The sequence below is a fragment of the Numida meleagris genome, chromosome 6 (genome assembly GCF_002078875.1).
Source record: "Numida meleagris isolate 19003 breed g44 Domestic line chromosome 6, NumMel1.0, whole genome shotgun sequence".
Lineage (NCBI taxonomy): Eukaryota > Metazoa > Chordata > Aves > Galliformes > Numididae > Numida > Numida meleagris.
Window position 1 is genome coordinate 25,646,038 of NC_034414.1, and position 14,165 is coordinate 25,660,202.

The 14,165-nt window shown below is 39.4% G+C and overlaps 1 protein-coding gene across 4 annotated transcripts in view; it reads left to right on the forward strand.

The window, feature by feature from the left end:
* LOC110401265 (cytosolic phospholipase A2 beta-like) overlaps positions 1-14,165 on the forward strand; it is a 43,203-nt gene that overhangs the window by 3,551 nt on the left and 25,487 nt on the right. The window contains exons 2-5 of one of the 4 annotated variants that reach the window (XM_021402161.1): positions 2,377-2,417; positions 2,579-3,294; positions 9,721-9,860; positions 10,022-10,140. In XM_021402161.1, coding sequence (XP_021257836.1) covers positions 10,120-10,140 — 21 coding nt within the window. In that variant the 5' untranslated portion in view covers positions 2,377-2,417; positions 2,579-3,294; positions 9,721-9,860; positions 10,022-10,119. The other 3 variants (XM_021402160.1, XM_021402163.1, XM_021402162.1) reach the window with 3 other exon arrangements.

A 14,165-nucleotide genomic window follows, 5' to 3' on the forward strand; every position in this document is an offset into this window, starting at 1 on the left:
GACACAAAAGATCTCTTGGTAGTGTGTGAGGGAGTCTCATCATAACTACTATAATTACCCTAATGGTGCTGCTGCCATCCTGGTACACCAACTATAAACAGGAAAAGCTGAAACCCAGTGACACAGATGAGATGCAAGTGAAGGGCTAGTGTCTGTGTAATAGAAATATGAATAAAGAAATAGACATTGGCTCAGGAACTCCCTTCACAATGTTTGCTCAGGGAAGAAAGATGTGAGGAAGGGGAAGAGAATGTGTTTCCTACCCTCATAGTAGGTTCATAAGGAACCCCAGGCTCTGGAAGCAAGGCTTCTTCTGAGACAGCTTTTATATGTTGTCCTGTGCCATGTATTTCTTGGGCAGCTCTGTTACTCCGTATTTGTTGAAGAATTACACTCTATATGAGGGCATTCAGATTCTGACGTTGTTAGGCTAAGAGAGAGACTCCTTCAAGTAATGGGAACAGCTTGTCTCTGTGTGTGAACCTTTTTTATAAAGCACACACGCTTTCACTGCCTGTGGATATCAGTCAACAATAGACTTCTAACATGTGCTGAGATGTAAAGGAAGGCTTGATGCATGGAAGAAAGAGGGATTTTTAAAGCTGCGGTCAGATATTGTTATTTAATATGACCTATACCAAGTATACACTTCTCTCTGTAATTCCTGAATTCCTACTGTCTGATTGAGCTGTACATAAAAGACAGTCATCCATGCTTGGTTTAAAATTAGAGATCATGTGGGAGGGAAATGTGGTGTGGAGGCTGAGGAGAGCCAGGGGTCACAATATGAAAGGAAGGTGTAGGAGGGAAAATACATAGTTTAGCTATAAGACAGATTTCAAGGATCAGAAATAGGATTTATTGTCACTTTTGATACTGTGGTACTGAGAAATGTCAAAAGAGAAGTGAGCCATATTTTGTTAAAAGCAACAGAACTCCCAAATAAACTGTTGCTCAGAAAAAATACCTGCAATCTAAGTGGATTACGTGAACACCAACGCAAACACCAACACACATGAGAAAGTACAAGTGAAAGGACAGGAGTTAAACAGCAATTAAGCCTACAAATAAAATGCCTTGTGTTGGTTTTTTTGTGGGGGACACAGAGGGGAGACTGAAGTAATGGTTTGAGTATATTCCTTTGTTGTGCTCCACTTCATCAAACACTTCAGCACCTGAGCTGGCAAGTGAATTATAACTGTGAATTGCCCTGTTCATATCGGTTAGAGTGTTCCTGAGAAGAACATGTGCAAGTATCTAAGAAGATCAAAGCTTTTGACTTTCTGAATTCATGAGATAACAACTACTGAATGGACAGTATAAAAGCTGGTACTGTATAACCTGAGAAACTATTGATGAACTTTCAGTAGCTGCAGATCAGGAAGATATCTCTGAATCTTTTCAGCACTTCTTGTTCCAGCTGCAGATGACTTTGAGCTTTCTGAATTTTGCTGTAGGTTGTTTTTTGACTCACTGAGTTCCTCTGCTCCCCAAACAGTCTGGAGTGGTGAGGGACAGTTGTAAGTGATGGGAATTGTACTCGTGCTCGGCATCACGCAGGTAGCAGTAAAAATGCAGAGATGCTCTGTCATCAGTATGGTTTATGTTAAATAATGTCTTGACACAGACTGGCCGCATAATGGTGATGATGACATATGTGAGGAGGAAGGAAGTGAATCCTAGAATGATCACAGCCAGAACTAAAATTAAGAAATCAAATACATGTTCCTGTCTCTAGAGACTGAAGTGGGATGGCATGGGTTCATCTGTATGGTTCTTCTCCCAAAATGTTAGGTATAAAAGGAATCATTAATAGGCAGCTATAAAATTCTGCTTATATTTAGAAAAGCATCAACTAGCTTTACAGTACTTTTGTTTCTTGGTTTTGCAGTGGATACTGTAATGTGTTCTGTTTAAGTTATTAATATAGACTTTATAATACAGGAGTATATTGAATGAAAATTAAACTGCCTTGGTCACTACTTCTTACAGACTGACCCTGGTGCCAAGTGAAACTACTAATTAAGTTTGTGACTCCCAGGTTATTCCCCACAGACTTGAAGGTTGTTTGGCTGGGGACAAGTGAACAACATTTAGCTGCATCTGTAATAATGTAATACAAGCATTAATTTAATTTGATTCAGTGCTACATATGTCTGGACAATGTTTTATGTGGTGCTCTCTGGACTATCTGTGAAATGATGTCTCTCATGATACAGTAACTTAGTAGGGAATATGCTGAATTTCTCAGAACATCGACAGCATCAGTATGCAGTGTTTGCTTTCATAAACTGAAGGTGTCTGAAAAAGGTGTTTTAAAATGTTAATTTTAGATTCTTTATATTCTCTAATGATAATTTTTCTTTGCGTTTCTAGTTCGTCTTTCTTCCACGTTGCTCCAGTTTCCCAGATATCAGGTGAACTGATTGTTATTACTTTCATTTAACTGTACGGATTGCTTGTTAACTTGCCTAAGATGAGTGGAGAATTTATGACAGAGTCAAAGAGTATTTAAATAGAGCAGAAGGGAGTGTTACTGTTTAAATTCTCAGTGCCTCTCTCCTCTTTTTCCTGTAAGCAAGAGCACAAAGCTGTTGCACAATCCATTCAGTGCTCCACATATCTGCCCAAGTTGTCAGCTGTTTGTGTATCAAGCCTGAGGAGGAGGAAGAAATAGGAGTTGCTAACAACAGCCAGGTACTTCCCATTCACACTTTTAGCATGCGTGAGGAAGTGATGTTTGATTAATAGACCTGATCATAAGTTTTCTGATGCAACACTTACTCTTTTGAAAATGTTGATTGGATTTTGCATTGCTTGGTTGTCTGGTTCTCCAGCTTTATGGAAGCCTGCTTGGAAAGTTGTCATGCTTTCGTAAATCTTGTGAACCCACCTGGCCTGTTCCACCTGCTACCCACCATTCTGTGATGCCATGATACTGCTAGCTTCTCCCAGTTACCAGGAGCTACCCCCTAGGCTGGTCAGCAATTCAATGAGCTACCCATTTGAAGTCCTTCAACTACAGGCCAATTCCTTTGCTTCCAGCTAGCATCAAAAATTCTAGTCTACCCAAGTGACTGCTTGGCCACCCATATGGTAGTGAAGCAGCTATGCAAGCAGAGTCCTGGCATGAGAACTGAGGCATCAGCCCAGGAATGTTTCAAAATCTTTTATTTATTTTATTTATTTTTAATTTCTGTATACGTGAGTGAAACCTATTTGGGGAGGCTGAGGAGAGATGTGCCAACAAGATTTCCTCTGAGATGAATGTTCCAGTTCCCGGTACTGGTGCAGGTAAGTCACGGGACATTTTGGTGTTTTGCGGTTCACAGCTTGCTTGCTAATACCTGTCTGACAAATGCATTCAGTATGTCTGTAAGTACACTGTGGGGAACAGCAGCAATTAGTGGGTTTGAATCATATAAGGCGAGGGTCTTTGCCACTTTGCAACATATCTATTGCATGAGGAGAGGTTGCAGAGTACAAATTGCTTGTGTTGCAGAGTAGGCACCTTTACTGGTTAGAGCTCCGTTGCATTGGTAGGTTGTGGGTGAGGCTTGATTCCTGGAGGTATGTTTGGGAGAGCTCAGCATCTGAAATCTAGTCTTCATCAGATCTCTACCCCTGGAAGCTAGAGTCTCTGAGTGAATCTATTGTCTTCCGATGTGGAGTCTCCCTGGCTAAGCCAAGGAGACCTAATTTTGGGCCTTTGGCCCATAGTTCTGAATCCTCTGGGAAAGGAGTCAGTGTAGAAAGCTTATTTTAATTTTCTGCTCTGAACAGACTCAGTAGCTCATGATCTGCACAAAATTTTTCTGGCTTGTTGGCCATCTTGTGTCTCACCTGCCACATAAACCATGAATGTTTTAGGCCTAAGGTTAAAAGCACCCTAGTTCTCTATGATGCCAAAGGCTATACGTTTCTGTTGACTTCGGTAGGAGATGAGGACTATTCTGGATTCTCAGGTTCCATGAAGCAGTGTATAAAAGTCTTGGGAGCTTCAGATGTCCCACAGTATGGCATGAATGAAGAAGTTAAAAAAGAGCTGGGCCTATGAAAAATGAGTTTTCTACTAGAATGAGAGCATTTAAAATTGCAGTCAAGTGTTTTGCTTTATGTGCTACTGAAACAAAAATTAAAGCAGACGTGATATGCATGCATAGAGGCATTCAGAGATAGTATCAGGCTCCATGGATGACTCTGCACAAGTTAGATCAGCTCTTCTGATATGAACAGAGAAGCTCAGTGCATTTAAAGTGCCAGGCTCTATGCCCACAGTGATCTGCCTTCCATGCTGGGCTGAGGGGAGCAGGTGACAGAAAACTGCTTTCATACTGCGGAAATACAGCTGAGAGTGCTCTCAGCAAGCTGAATCCCTGGTTACACTATTAGGAAAACTTTCTTGCATCTTTTTTGCCACAAGAATGACACAAGTGGTCTGGAAAAACAGCCACAGATCTAATTTTTCTCTTGGAAATATTTTCTCTAGGGATAAGTGCCAATGCAGAAGGAGCTTCTGTGTTAAAATCCCCATGGTTGTAGAGCCCTTGAAGTAGTCATCTTCACCAGAAGTGAGTCATGGGGATCTTTATCGCTGTGAATAAGCTTGCAAGGTTCATAAGCTCAAACAGCTCTAAATAGTTTCAGTCAAACTTCGGTTATTCTGTTTTAAACTGTTCCCAAAGTTTGGTTGATATATAGAAATTTTGGTGAAAAAAAAGTTAAGACACAGTGTTGAGCGTAAGTAAAGGAAGGGAAAAGTTCACCTGGCGATTTTGACAACCTTGTAGTAACTTCAGAAGAACCATCTGAAAAGATATTGAAAAGCTCTATGACTTTCTGATATGGAGGACGATGAATTGTAATGATCTGCTTTCAGGGTTGTGCACTGAATTGTCTGACATATTTTCCACTTCTGATACTCATTTTTCTGTGACTCTTCATGCTTTAGGCAGATCTCATGGACTATGCTATTTGTCCATGATCCCAAGGTAAGTTTTTATGTTCCAGTTAAGCTGAGTTATTGCCTGCATGCCACTGGGGAGAGATAGTCCAGGATAGTCCTCAGGAAAAAGAAAGTAATTCTATTGCTTCAGCTCCTTAAGTGAGCTTAGCATTTGGCCCAAGGAATGCTACTGTCCTTAATCTTGTTAATTTTGGAGGACTGTTTTGAGGGTAATTATTACCAGGAGTGAACTGAACCTTTCATGATTTGCATGTTATCTGAAATCAGTTCCTGTGTGGTTATTTGGAGAGGAAAGCTGTATGGTTCTTCCCTGTATGGTTCTTCTGGCTCTTCTGAGCCAACATCTAAGGGCTGTACTTGGGTAAAGGTAGACATCTGAAAAGAAAAAATTGCTTACAGGACTTAATGAGGATTTGACACAACAGAGGGGTTAGAGAGGATATAGTGCTATATGTGTCATAACACGACAGTGAACTTTGTTTTTTAATTACTCGTGGCCTGTATAATAACACTGAGTAGCAAACATTGCCTTAGTAGGTCTTACCCCAAATAATTTATTGTCACCTAAACTGAAAAACAGTAGGATAAAACAAATGTTAATTTATTGATTCCGAAAAAGTGATTATTCAAAAAATACAAGGGGTTGGTGGCAGCTAAGAAAGATACTCTTCTCTTGATAATTTGAAACTAAATACCTTAAACATAAGTCAATTATTCCTGTCAGCCAGGTGGTGAAGTGTAATGCTTACCTAACTCTTCAGAGGTCTTTACTCAAGCAATTTTGTACTGACATCAGTGTCATACTATTTGAATAAGATCTGAAGATAAAAGTCTCAGAAACTGGCTTGAGTGGAATTACACTGAGGTATCTTACTCAATTATTTCAATTAGGTGCTCTGCAATCACTTGGTTTAAAACAAAAGAACAATTTCTGAACTTAAACACAGTGGATTTCAATGTGTGGTTTTACATTGACGTATCTTGGAAGGAGAGCACTCCAGACCTTAGATACCCCCAGATAAATAATAAGCAATTTCCTCCCATCTTGAAGCTACAGAGATCACCAGCTCACCATATTTACACCTACACCTGCAAAATATCTAAGGAAATTATTAGCTCTCTTACCCTGGTCAAGATAAAGACGTGGATAAAGGCCTGAGCTGCTGATTTTATTGTATGATATCTTAAAGACTGCAGTGGTTCATGAGATGGGTAAGAGAACATGGCACCTTTTACTTTTCTGAAACAAGTTTGGATCTTGATAGCCAGAAAGACTATTAATTTGGTAATGCTGCTATCACCTGACTGCTGCTCAGAGAGAGATAATGTGGTGTTTTGTTCTAATTAACATTAGATGTGATGTAAATGGATGTTTGCAGTGTATTCAGAGATGTAAAATACTTTCAAATTAGGTGGATTTTGCTCAAACAGAATTGTGTGTAGAGGGAACAGTGAAACTTAGAAAGCTTTTATTTCAAAATTAATTATTTCAGTATTGAAAGGTCTGACAGTCTGGCATTTCTGAAGCTTTGCTCTGCATTCTAATTTCACATGGCGGTGTTTAATTGAAAAATGGAGATACAGTTTAATAAGAGGTTTTTTGGTGCAAATTATTTGTTATAATTTTGTAGATGAGATAGAGGGAAAAAAAGGCTTTTATTCACACTTTCTGAAAACACAGAAAATTTTTGGTTTGAATTTGACTATAGACTATTATTTCCTCAGATTACTATAATTTTCCTAACCCAGCCACTGACCTGAACAAGGCAGGAACTGATTTATGAGGCATGGAGAAAGTGGCTGCCATCTTGCATTGCCACTGTTGTGTACAACAGGAAGTCTCTGCAAAGCTACCCCGTCTTCTACCTCCATCTTCTCGCTGATGTGGCAGCATCTAGCCCTAAGAAGATCCATCACTTCTCTCTACTTAACAGATTTCATGAGATGAGTGAAAAAATGTTTTTGAGCAAAATCATGATTTATTTTCATAAGTGAGAGTCTCAGTAATTGCCATACTTGCTTGATAAGCTGTTACAATCGAGCATCAAAGGACCAAGTGCTTCATGGAGGGTACTTCTTGTCCATCAGTGCTAGAGACATTCGCATATGAAATTTTGCTATGCTGTTGCCCTTGCTGGGATAAATAGTAGAAACTGCTCCATGGGTCTTCAGTACCTTTTGTAAGCTCTGCCTCAGTTAGTTTTTAAGTTTATGCCAACAGGATGATCCAAATCTCAGCCATTTTGAATTGCTGCCGTTCTGCAGCTTGGTTTCTGACAGCTTAGCTGTGGCTGTGAGTAGCTTCTTACAAGGGGATGTTAGTGAGCAGCACACTGGGTAGGTTGTGTGTAGCTGAAGACTGTATTAATTAACTTTTGTTTCTTGCACAATGGGAACAGCATAAGTTTGCATTCTTTCCATTTGGATTGCATTTCTTAGGGTCTCTTGTTTGAGACTGCCAACAGTTTCTGTATGAAGCATTTTAACTTGAGTGTGATTTAGTATGGCTGTTTCTCTTTTTTTCTTCTCTTAGCTTATTTCCAAGTACTTTCTTAATATTACTTCAGAAAAGAATTGAGATTCAGTTGTAAAGGTAGGATGAGATCAACTTAATTAACCCACAAAGTCTTTCTAGAATCTCTCTTCTCTTTGTGTTCAGAGCAGCATTGTACAAATTATTATCACAGATAAAACATTATATTCTCTGCATCTATCAACTCCACTAATATAATCCTGGCATGACTGTTTGCACCTATAGAAAGGGGAGGGGGAGGGCGAAGGCTTTCTGCATCCCCCTGAAAGTATTGCCTACTATTTGGCTAGTTCACTTCATGCATTCTGCTGTGTACCCTCTTTATTTTGGATTTAAGCTTTTAGATTTGTTTTTCCTCCTTTATGCACTTGAATTTCTCTGTCTTACTTTCCCCATCCTGTACATTTTTTGTGTCTGTAGTAAGGCCTGACATCACGTAGCCCATCTCCCCTTTCTCCAGGAGGAAATGGATGTGGTACTTGTCAGTCCGCTTGTTGACAAGCAACACAAGATGTTTTATGTATTTTGGCCATTCTGATTTACTGGAAACATTAATTTCTTGGAGAGGCTATTGGGAAAATTAATTCCATAGCTTTCCAAAATAACTTCTGCACCTTGACTTGAAGACATTTAAGACCTTTTTTTCTCCTTTCTTGTTCCATTAAGGCCTGGGTCTCCCTGCTGCAGCTGTTCTGTTTTTAATGTGTTGCTCCGTTTCCAGGCAGACATACCCCTCTTTGAGTGGAGTTCACTTTTCTCTGGCTGTTTTTCCACTTGCCTTCTCTTTAGGAGGTGAATTCGTCAGCCTACTATTTTGGTCTCTCAATTCAGCTACAGCAGCAGAAACTGTGATCAAAGCTGCAACAGCACTATGGAGGAGGAAAACCGAAACTCCATTCTGGATAATAGATTTTTCTTCATTATCTTTGCTTTTTTATTATCACTGGAAAAGGGATGCTACACGCTTCCAAGCAAAGCTGTCTAAACGTTTTTACTGCAGGAACACGATGCTTCCGTGGTTAATTGATCTGAACCTGTTTGCTTTCTGATGAATTTGGTTTATCTTTCTAGGGCTTTTGTTATCTGCCCTTTGATTTGCTGTACTTTACAGCAGATCTTTATTTCATATACCTTTCGTTTTGGTATTTCAGACATGGCAGCCTAAGTTCTCAGGATCCTTCCTGCTGCTTGGGTAATCCTGCATCCAGTCCTGTAGCATAGTGGCTACATTGTCAGTCACAGCAGAGTCTTCTTGAAATGAAAATCTGAGCTGTTAATTATCACTTGCACAAACCCAGGAGCATCCAAATAAAACAGATGTTCAATTATTTTGTGGGAATTTTTTTTTTTGTGGGAAGTGCTTCATAAAGTGGCTTAAACATGATTGACAGCATGTCAGGAAAAATAATAAAGCCAAAGATTTCAGGTAAACCTATTTTTCCTAAACAGTTATTTTGGTTACACTTTTTTTTTTATTTTTATTTTTTATTTTGATGAAATACCTACTATTTGTTGATAATTAGCTTTTGATGCTCTCACCTTCCATCAGTATTAGGTGTCTGCTTTTCCTGTGGCTGGTATTACTCTGCTCAGGTGAGCACATATTTACTGCAAGTTTATGGTGGCCCCCAGGCCTTTTCCAAGCTTGGCTCTGCAAGACAGCCACCATGAAATTGTAAATGTGGATTAAAGCACAGGCAGAACTGATTGCCTGGAGCAGTATTCTGACAGACAGCCCACGAGCTGTCTACCAGCAGCCCACAGCTGGTGCAGGAGAGGTGGAGGAAGCTTACCCATGGCCTCTCCAGAGGATGCCTCAAGACCAACCACTGGCACCAGCAAGCTGATGGGGGAATAGGGTGGGAAACTGGGAGATGTCAACTTGGCATGCTCTTGTAAAAAGTGCATAAAGGGGAAAAGCCCAGAAGATGTGTACAGCTTTCCCTTTCCCTACCAATATTTATCACAATTTCACCAAGACCTTTGCTCTGAGTGGGTAATCATGCAGTAGGTACTCAAAATAAGGAGGCTTGGTTCACAGGTCTGTAGATCAATTCCCAGTATTATGTTAAAACAAGTCTCTCATGTAGAAAGGATTGAAAAGGGCCTTCACAAATGGCCTTCTCACGCTAGAAATTGTAATAGATGAGATTTGGCTATCTTCTCCCTCCATTTTTAAAAATTTATTTACTTATTTATTTGTTTATTTATTTTCCTTGAGTATTCTGTGGAAGAGATTCAAAGACACAGACAATGCATCTACTGACTAGATGGAAGAGATGGGAAGTGAAGGGAGACTTTCTGAACATGGCAGAATTCACCCATAAACCGGGAAGGACTATATAGGGATAGTAACAAAAGGTAAGAGGTAAAAAGTGGCAGGCAGAGCTGTGATAACTGCAGCTTTCCTCTCACCGCTGACATTGCAGATGTCTCCCTCAGACGTAGGCAGTATCTCTTCCCTGTACAGAGGAGGCAGAGGGTGGAGCTCAGCGCCTGTATAAATTATATGTGTCCTTCAGGTTGTTTCAGCAGCAACAACAAGCCGTGAGCGTGTTTGTCAGCTGACAGATCTGTTATCCAAATTGGGTTTTCTGTTGCTGTCGCCATCTTGTGTGCTATGGGGAGCCCACCAGCCAAGGTAAGCGAATTGCAGCTCCTGTCTTTGCTGTGGCCTGACGCTGTGCTGCTGGGAACTGGCTCTTGCTCTCACAAGCAAACTTGCTCCTCTCTGTGTCTGTTGAGATGCTGCTGGTGCGAGATAGCAGGGTACTCTTGAACTTTGCCAAATTTCCTGTTTTCCCTTTTCCCTTGCCCTTACTAGTATGTGAGCTGTCTTCAGTGAAAATGCAGTAAAAATGTGACCCTTTTATTGTAAGGTGTACATGCGGGAATGAACACCAGGGAGGAGGAGGGCTGGCCTTGAGTTTACTTCATGCAAAATGAAAGTGCCTTAGTCCTACTGCATGCTTTTCTCAGGATCGCACATGTTCATTGCTTGCCCAAGCCGAAGAAAACCAACAGCTTTTTCTAGCAACAAAACACAATATATCTTACTTTAGCTGCAGGGGGGAGTTCTAATGAGCCTTTTGGCTGATTTAGCTATCTTTAATGTAATGTTTACAGTGTCTGTGATTCTAGGGGAAATATTTCTTGTTTGGACTTGAGTTTTCCAATAGTGAGTTCCATTCAGAGATTTTAGCTGATAGCTTTTAGTGTAAATCAACAGAATTATTGGCTGTGGGCCATGTCCTCATGTGTATATTTAAAAAGTAATTGATGCCATGTCTGAATTATGTACAAATTAAACATTCTGTATATATCAAACTCTCTGTCAACTTCTACAGTAAATAAAAGAAATATGGCCATTACCAGGGTTTAAATATAGTGGGAAACAGTGTTACGTGCTATGGCTTATTGAGAATCATCAATCTTTAAGATTAAAGAATATTTTCTGTACTTTGCCACGGTAATATTTGCAGGTAAATTTAAAAGATTCAGCTGTTGGTAGCTTAAATAGATAGACTTAATGAAAGGTTAAAAATAGTCAGATGCTGGGTGCTCAGGCCAATGAATATGAATTATACATGTAAAGTACTGTTTCAATAAAATTTGTATCTAATCTGTCTACCTACCTGTTAGATCCAGAGCTATCTATCCATCTTAGACATAAGTATCACCTATCCATTTAAAATATCTCTTGTATCTAAATAAGATAACACTGAATTTCATAGATAGGTAGATAGCATAGATTAAATTTTATCTGGAAAGCCTCTATTACAGAGAAAGTTCTTGCATTTGAACTTAAAGCTATAGCTGCTATTCTCTGAGTTTATACATTCTCCTGCTTTATGGACAATGTGGACAAAATATAGAGTTCAAGCACAACTTCAGGTCAGAAGGTTTTTACTCCCACAGACGAATATTTGCTCAGTACTGTAGGAGCTGTGACATTCTGTAAGGAAAGTGCATTTTTTCAGTATGTTTAATTGGATAAATAGAGACAGAAATCAGGTTTTGTGTTCTTTTTCTTTTTTTTCTTCTTTTAGATTATAGAAGCAAGTTGTCTGGAAAGCATGGATACTTCATACTGTCTAGAAAGGCCTACTGAAAGTCTCCCAGTTAATTTTTTTAGTTTAAAAATACTACAGGTTTTTTTTTTTAAGTTTGCACAGAAGTAGTGGACAATATTGATTTGCAACTTTCTGAGAATGCTCTTGGCTTTCATAAGGGAGTATTTTCTTCTGCTCAGACAAGAGCTATCACTCCAGCAGTTTTTTTGATCCATGGAATATTTTTTCTATAGTAAGATACTCAGAAACAGTACAAATCCCTGAGAGACTCACTCATACAGGTAAAGAGAAGACTGGTAGAGTATAAGGAGGGTACATCCCAAACCTACTGTGACTCTTGAAACAATCCATCACTGAAAACATGAAATTACAATAAATATTCATAAGTAAAATTAGAGTTATTGTTAAAAGTTCAACTTCCAATACCTTCCCTTGATTTTGCATATTTCTTCAGTTCCCACTAGAACTTTGCATTCCTTTAATTTTAATGGAAATAAGCATAATGGAAATAGCTGAATGGAAGGGCAAACTACGAGCAGTACTCTTGCTGATGGAGTGGCTAGTAAGCAGCCCACATTATCTATTAAAGAATCTACGTGGAAGAGAGTGTTTTGGAACCAGGCTGATCATGAAGATTATAAAGTGTTGTGGGGTTCTTTTTCTTTTTTGTAAGTTTATCACTTTACCCTTTATTTAATAAACTACCTCAAAGCAAATCATCAGTATCTGAGATAAAAGAAATGATCAGAATATGCCAAATTATTATATTTGGTGTGAGATCCTCTACATAAGATATTGCACTGCTTGCAATACGCCACTGGAGAAAGAAGAAGTAATGCATGGAAAGAATTATTTATGCCTAAAAAATACTGACAAAACTGGACAAAAACCCTGAAACTATTTGGAGAACGCCAAAAGACAGGGAGCAAACTCTTCATATAAAACTCTTCATGTAACCTATTGTCATCCCATGGTGGTAACTCTACTTTGATAACTGCTTAGATTTGGGGCTGGGGAAGTTCCAGTCAGACTTCCAACATGTACAAACCAATTGTGATGGGGGGAGTTTCCCAGGTTGTCAGGTGCTGCAGAAACTATTCTCCTAGAAGAATAATTTACTAGTGAATGTAGCCATGAGGCCTTGTTTTGGGGCAGCATGGTGGGACAATAAGGAGTGAAATCAAGGATGCGAGCTTTTGGTAGGTTTTGCTTCTTTCATTGCCATCTGAAGACTGTCTCAGTAGGCTTTTCATTATTAATGAGCTTTGAGAAGCTCATATATTCTCAAAGTTCTCTTTTTGGGATGAAACCCTGAAGTGACTAACTGCCTGTAAACAGCAGAGAAGGCTAATTATGTGTCCTCCTGAAGCTGACAAGCATATGACTATTCCCTGGAAGCCAGACAGTAGGCCAGCAAATGTGTTATTACAATCACTGCGAGATGCTGGAAACAGATGTGAATTTTCAGTTTGCTTAGGGTTTAACACAACTGTAGCAAGTCTACCATGCTAGTTTTATCTCCTTGGATTTTCTCTATTTTAGACATGAAATGGCCCCTTCGCAACTTCCTTTAAGTGTACAGAAATGTAGTTTAATGCTAAGTGCTGTCAAGTGAAAAGAAAAATTTTTAATGCATTTTTTTAGAATACTCTTCGGGAGTTTGGACATGCCACTATTTGTTGGTCTGGAGTGTTATTTTCTAGGATACAGACATACACAGGTACCTGAATCCTGCACACTATTGTTGGCCTCAATGTGGCACTATTAATTTTGCAGCGGATAAGGATGGTTGTATTTCTAGGCAAAAATAGAGCAGTGTGCTTCTGTGAAGACTACATTTGACTCTGGATGTTTCCGGAAGTGTTATGTTGGTCTCTGTGAGCCTATACAGGAAACTTTGGGTCTCACAAGGAAGTAAGGAACAAGATCAGTAGAACTGCAAGTAGATAGCTCCAGAAGAGCTATCTGGATATAAAACTTATGCTTAGCAATTTTTATTAATAGCAATATTGCACTTTGCTTTTCATGCTATGAAAATAGCAAATGAAAAGGTGTTCTAGAGCATTAGCACTTTTGAACAAGGATGTTATTTTGGACCATCTAAATCAGACCCCCACTGGACTACTCTGGATCATTGTAAAGGAAAATGAGCTCAGCCTTTTTCTGATGAAAAAGAGAATTAGCCCAATTCTCGATGGCTACCACAAACTGGAGTAACTGCAGCCTTGGGAGCAGGATGTCTTCTTGCTTCCCTTGGGAATTTGCAGAACCTGTAGGATTTTTTACAGTCACCTTTACCCATCTGAACCCGTTTATCTCTTCCCTGCAACAACACAAGGACTATGCTGCACCAAATCTGAAGTAAGGAACAGTCATCTTAGATGCTATTTCCTTTGGCAGGCAGATGTTGGCATGTTTAAACGAACTGCTCCCTGTTGAAAGGGGAAGGGAGGAGGAATGAGGCTTTCTGGCTTTAGTGGGAGAAGATGCAAAAGCATAATGCCTATCACAACTAAGAGTAGCCTGATAATGAACTGCAGATGCACCTTTCTGTTCGAAATTAAGAAATTTTCATCATGTAAGGTTCAGAGTG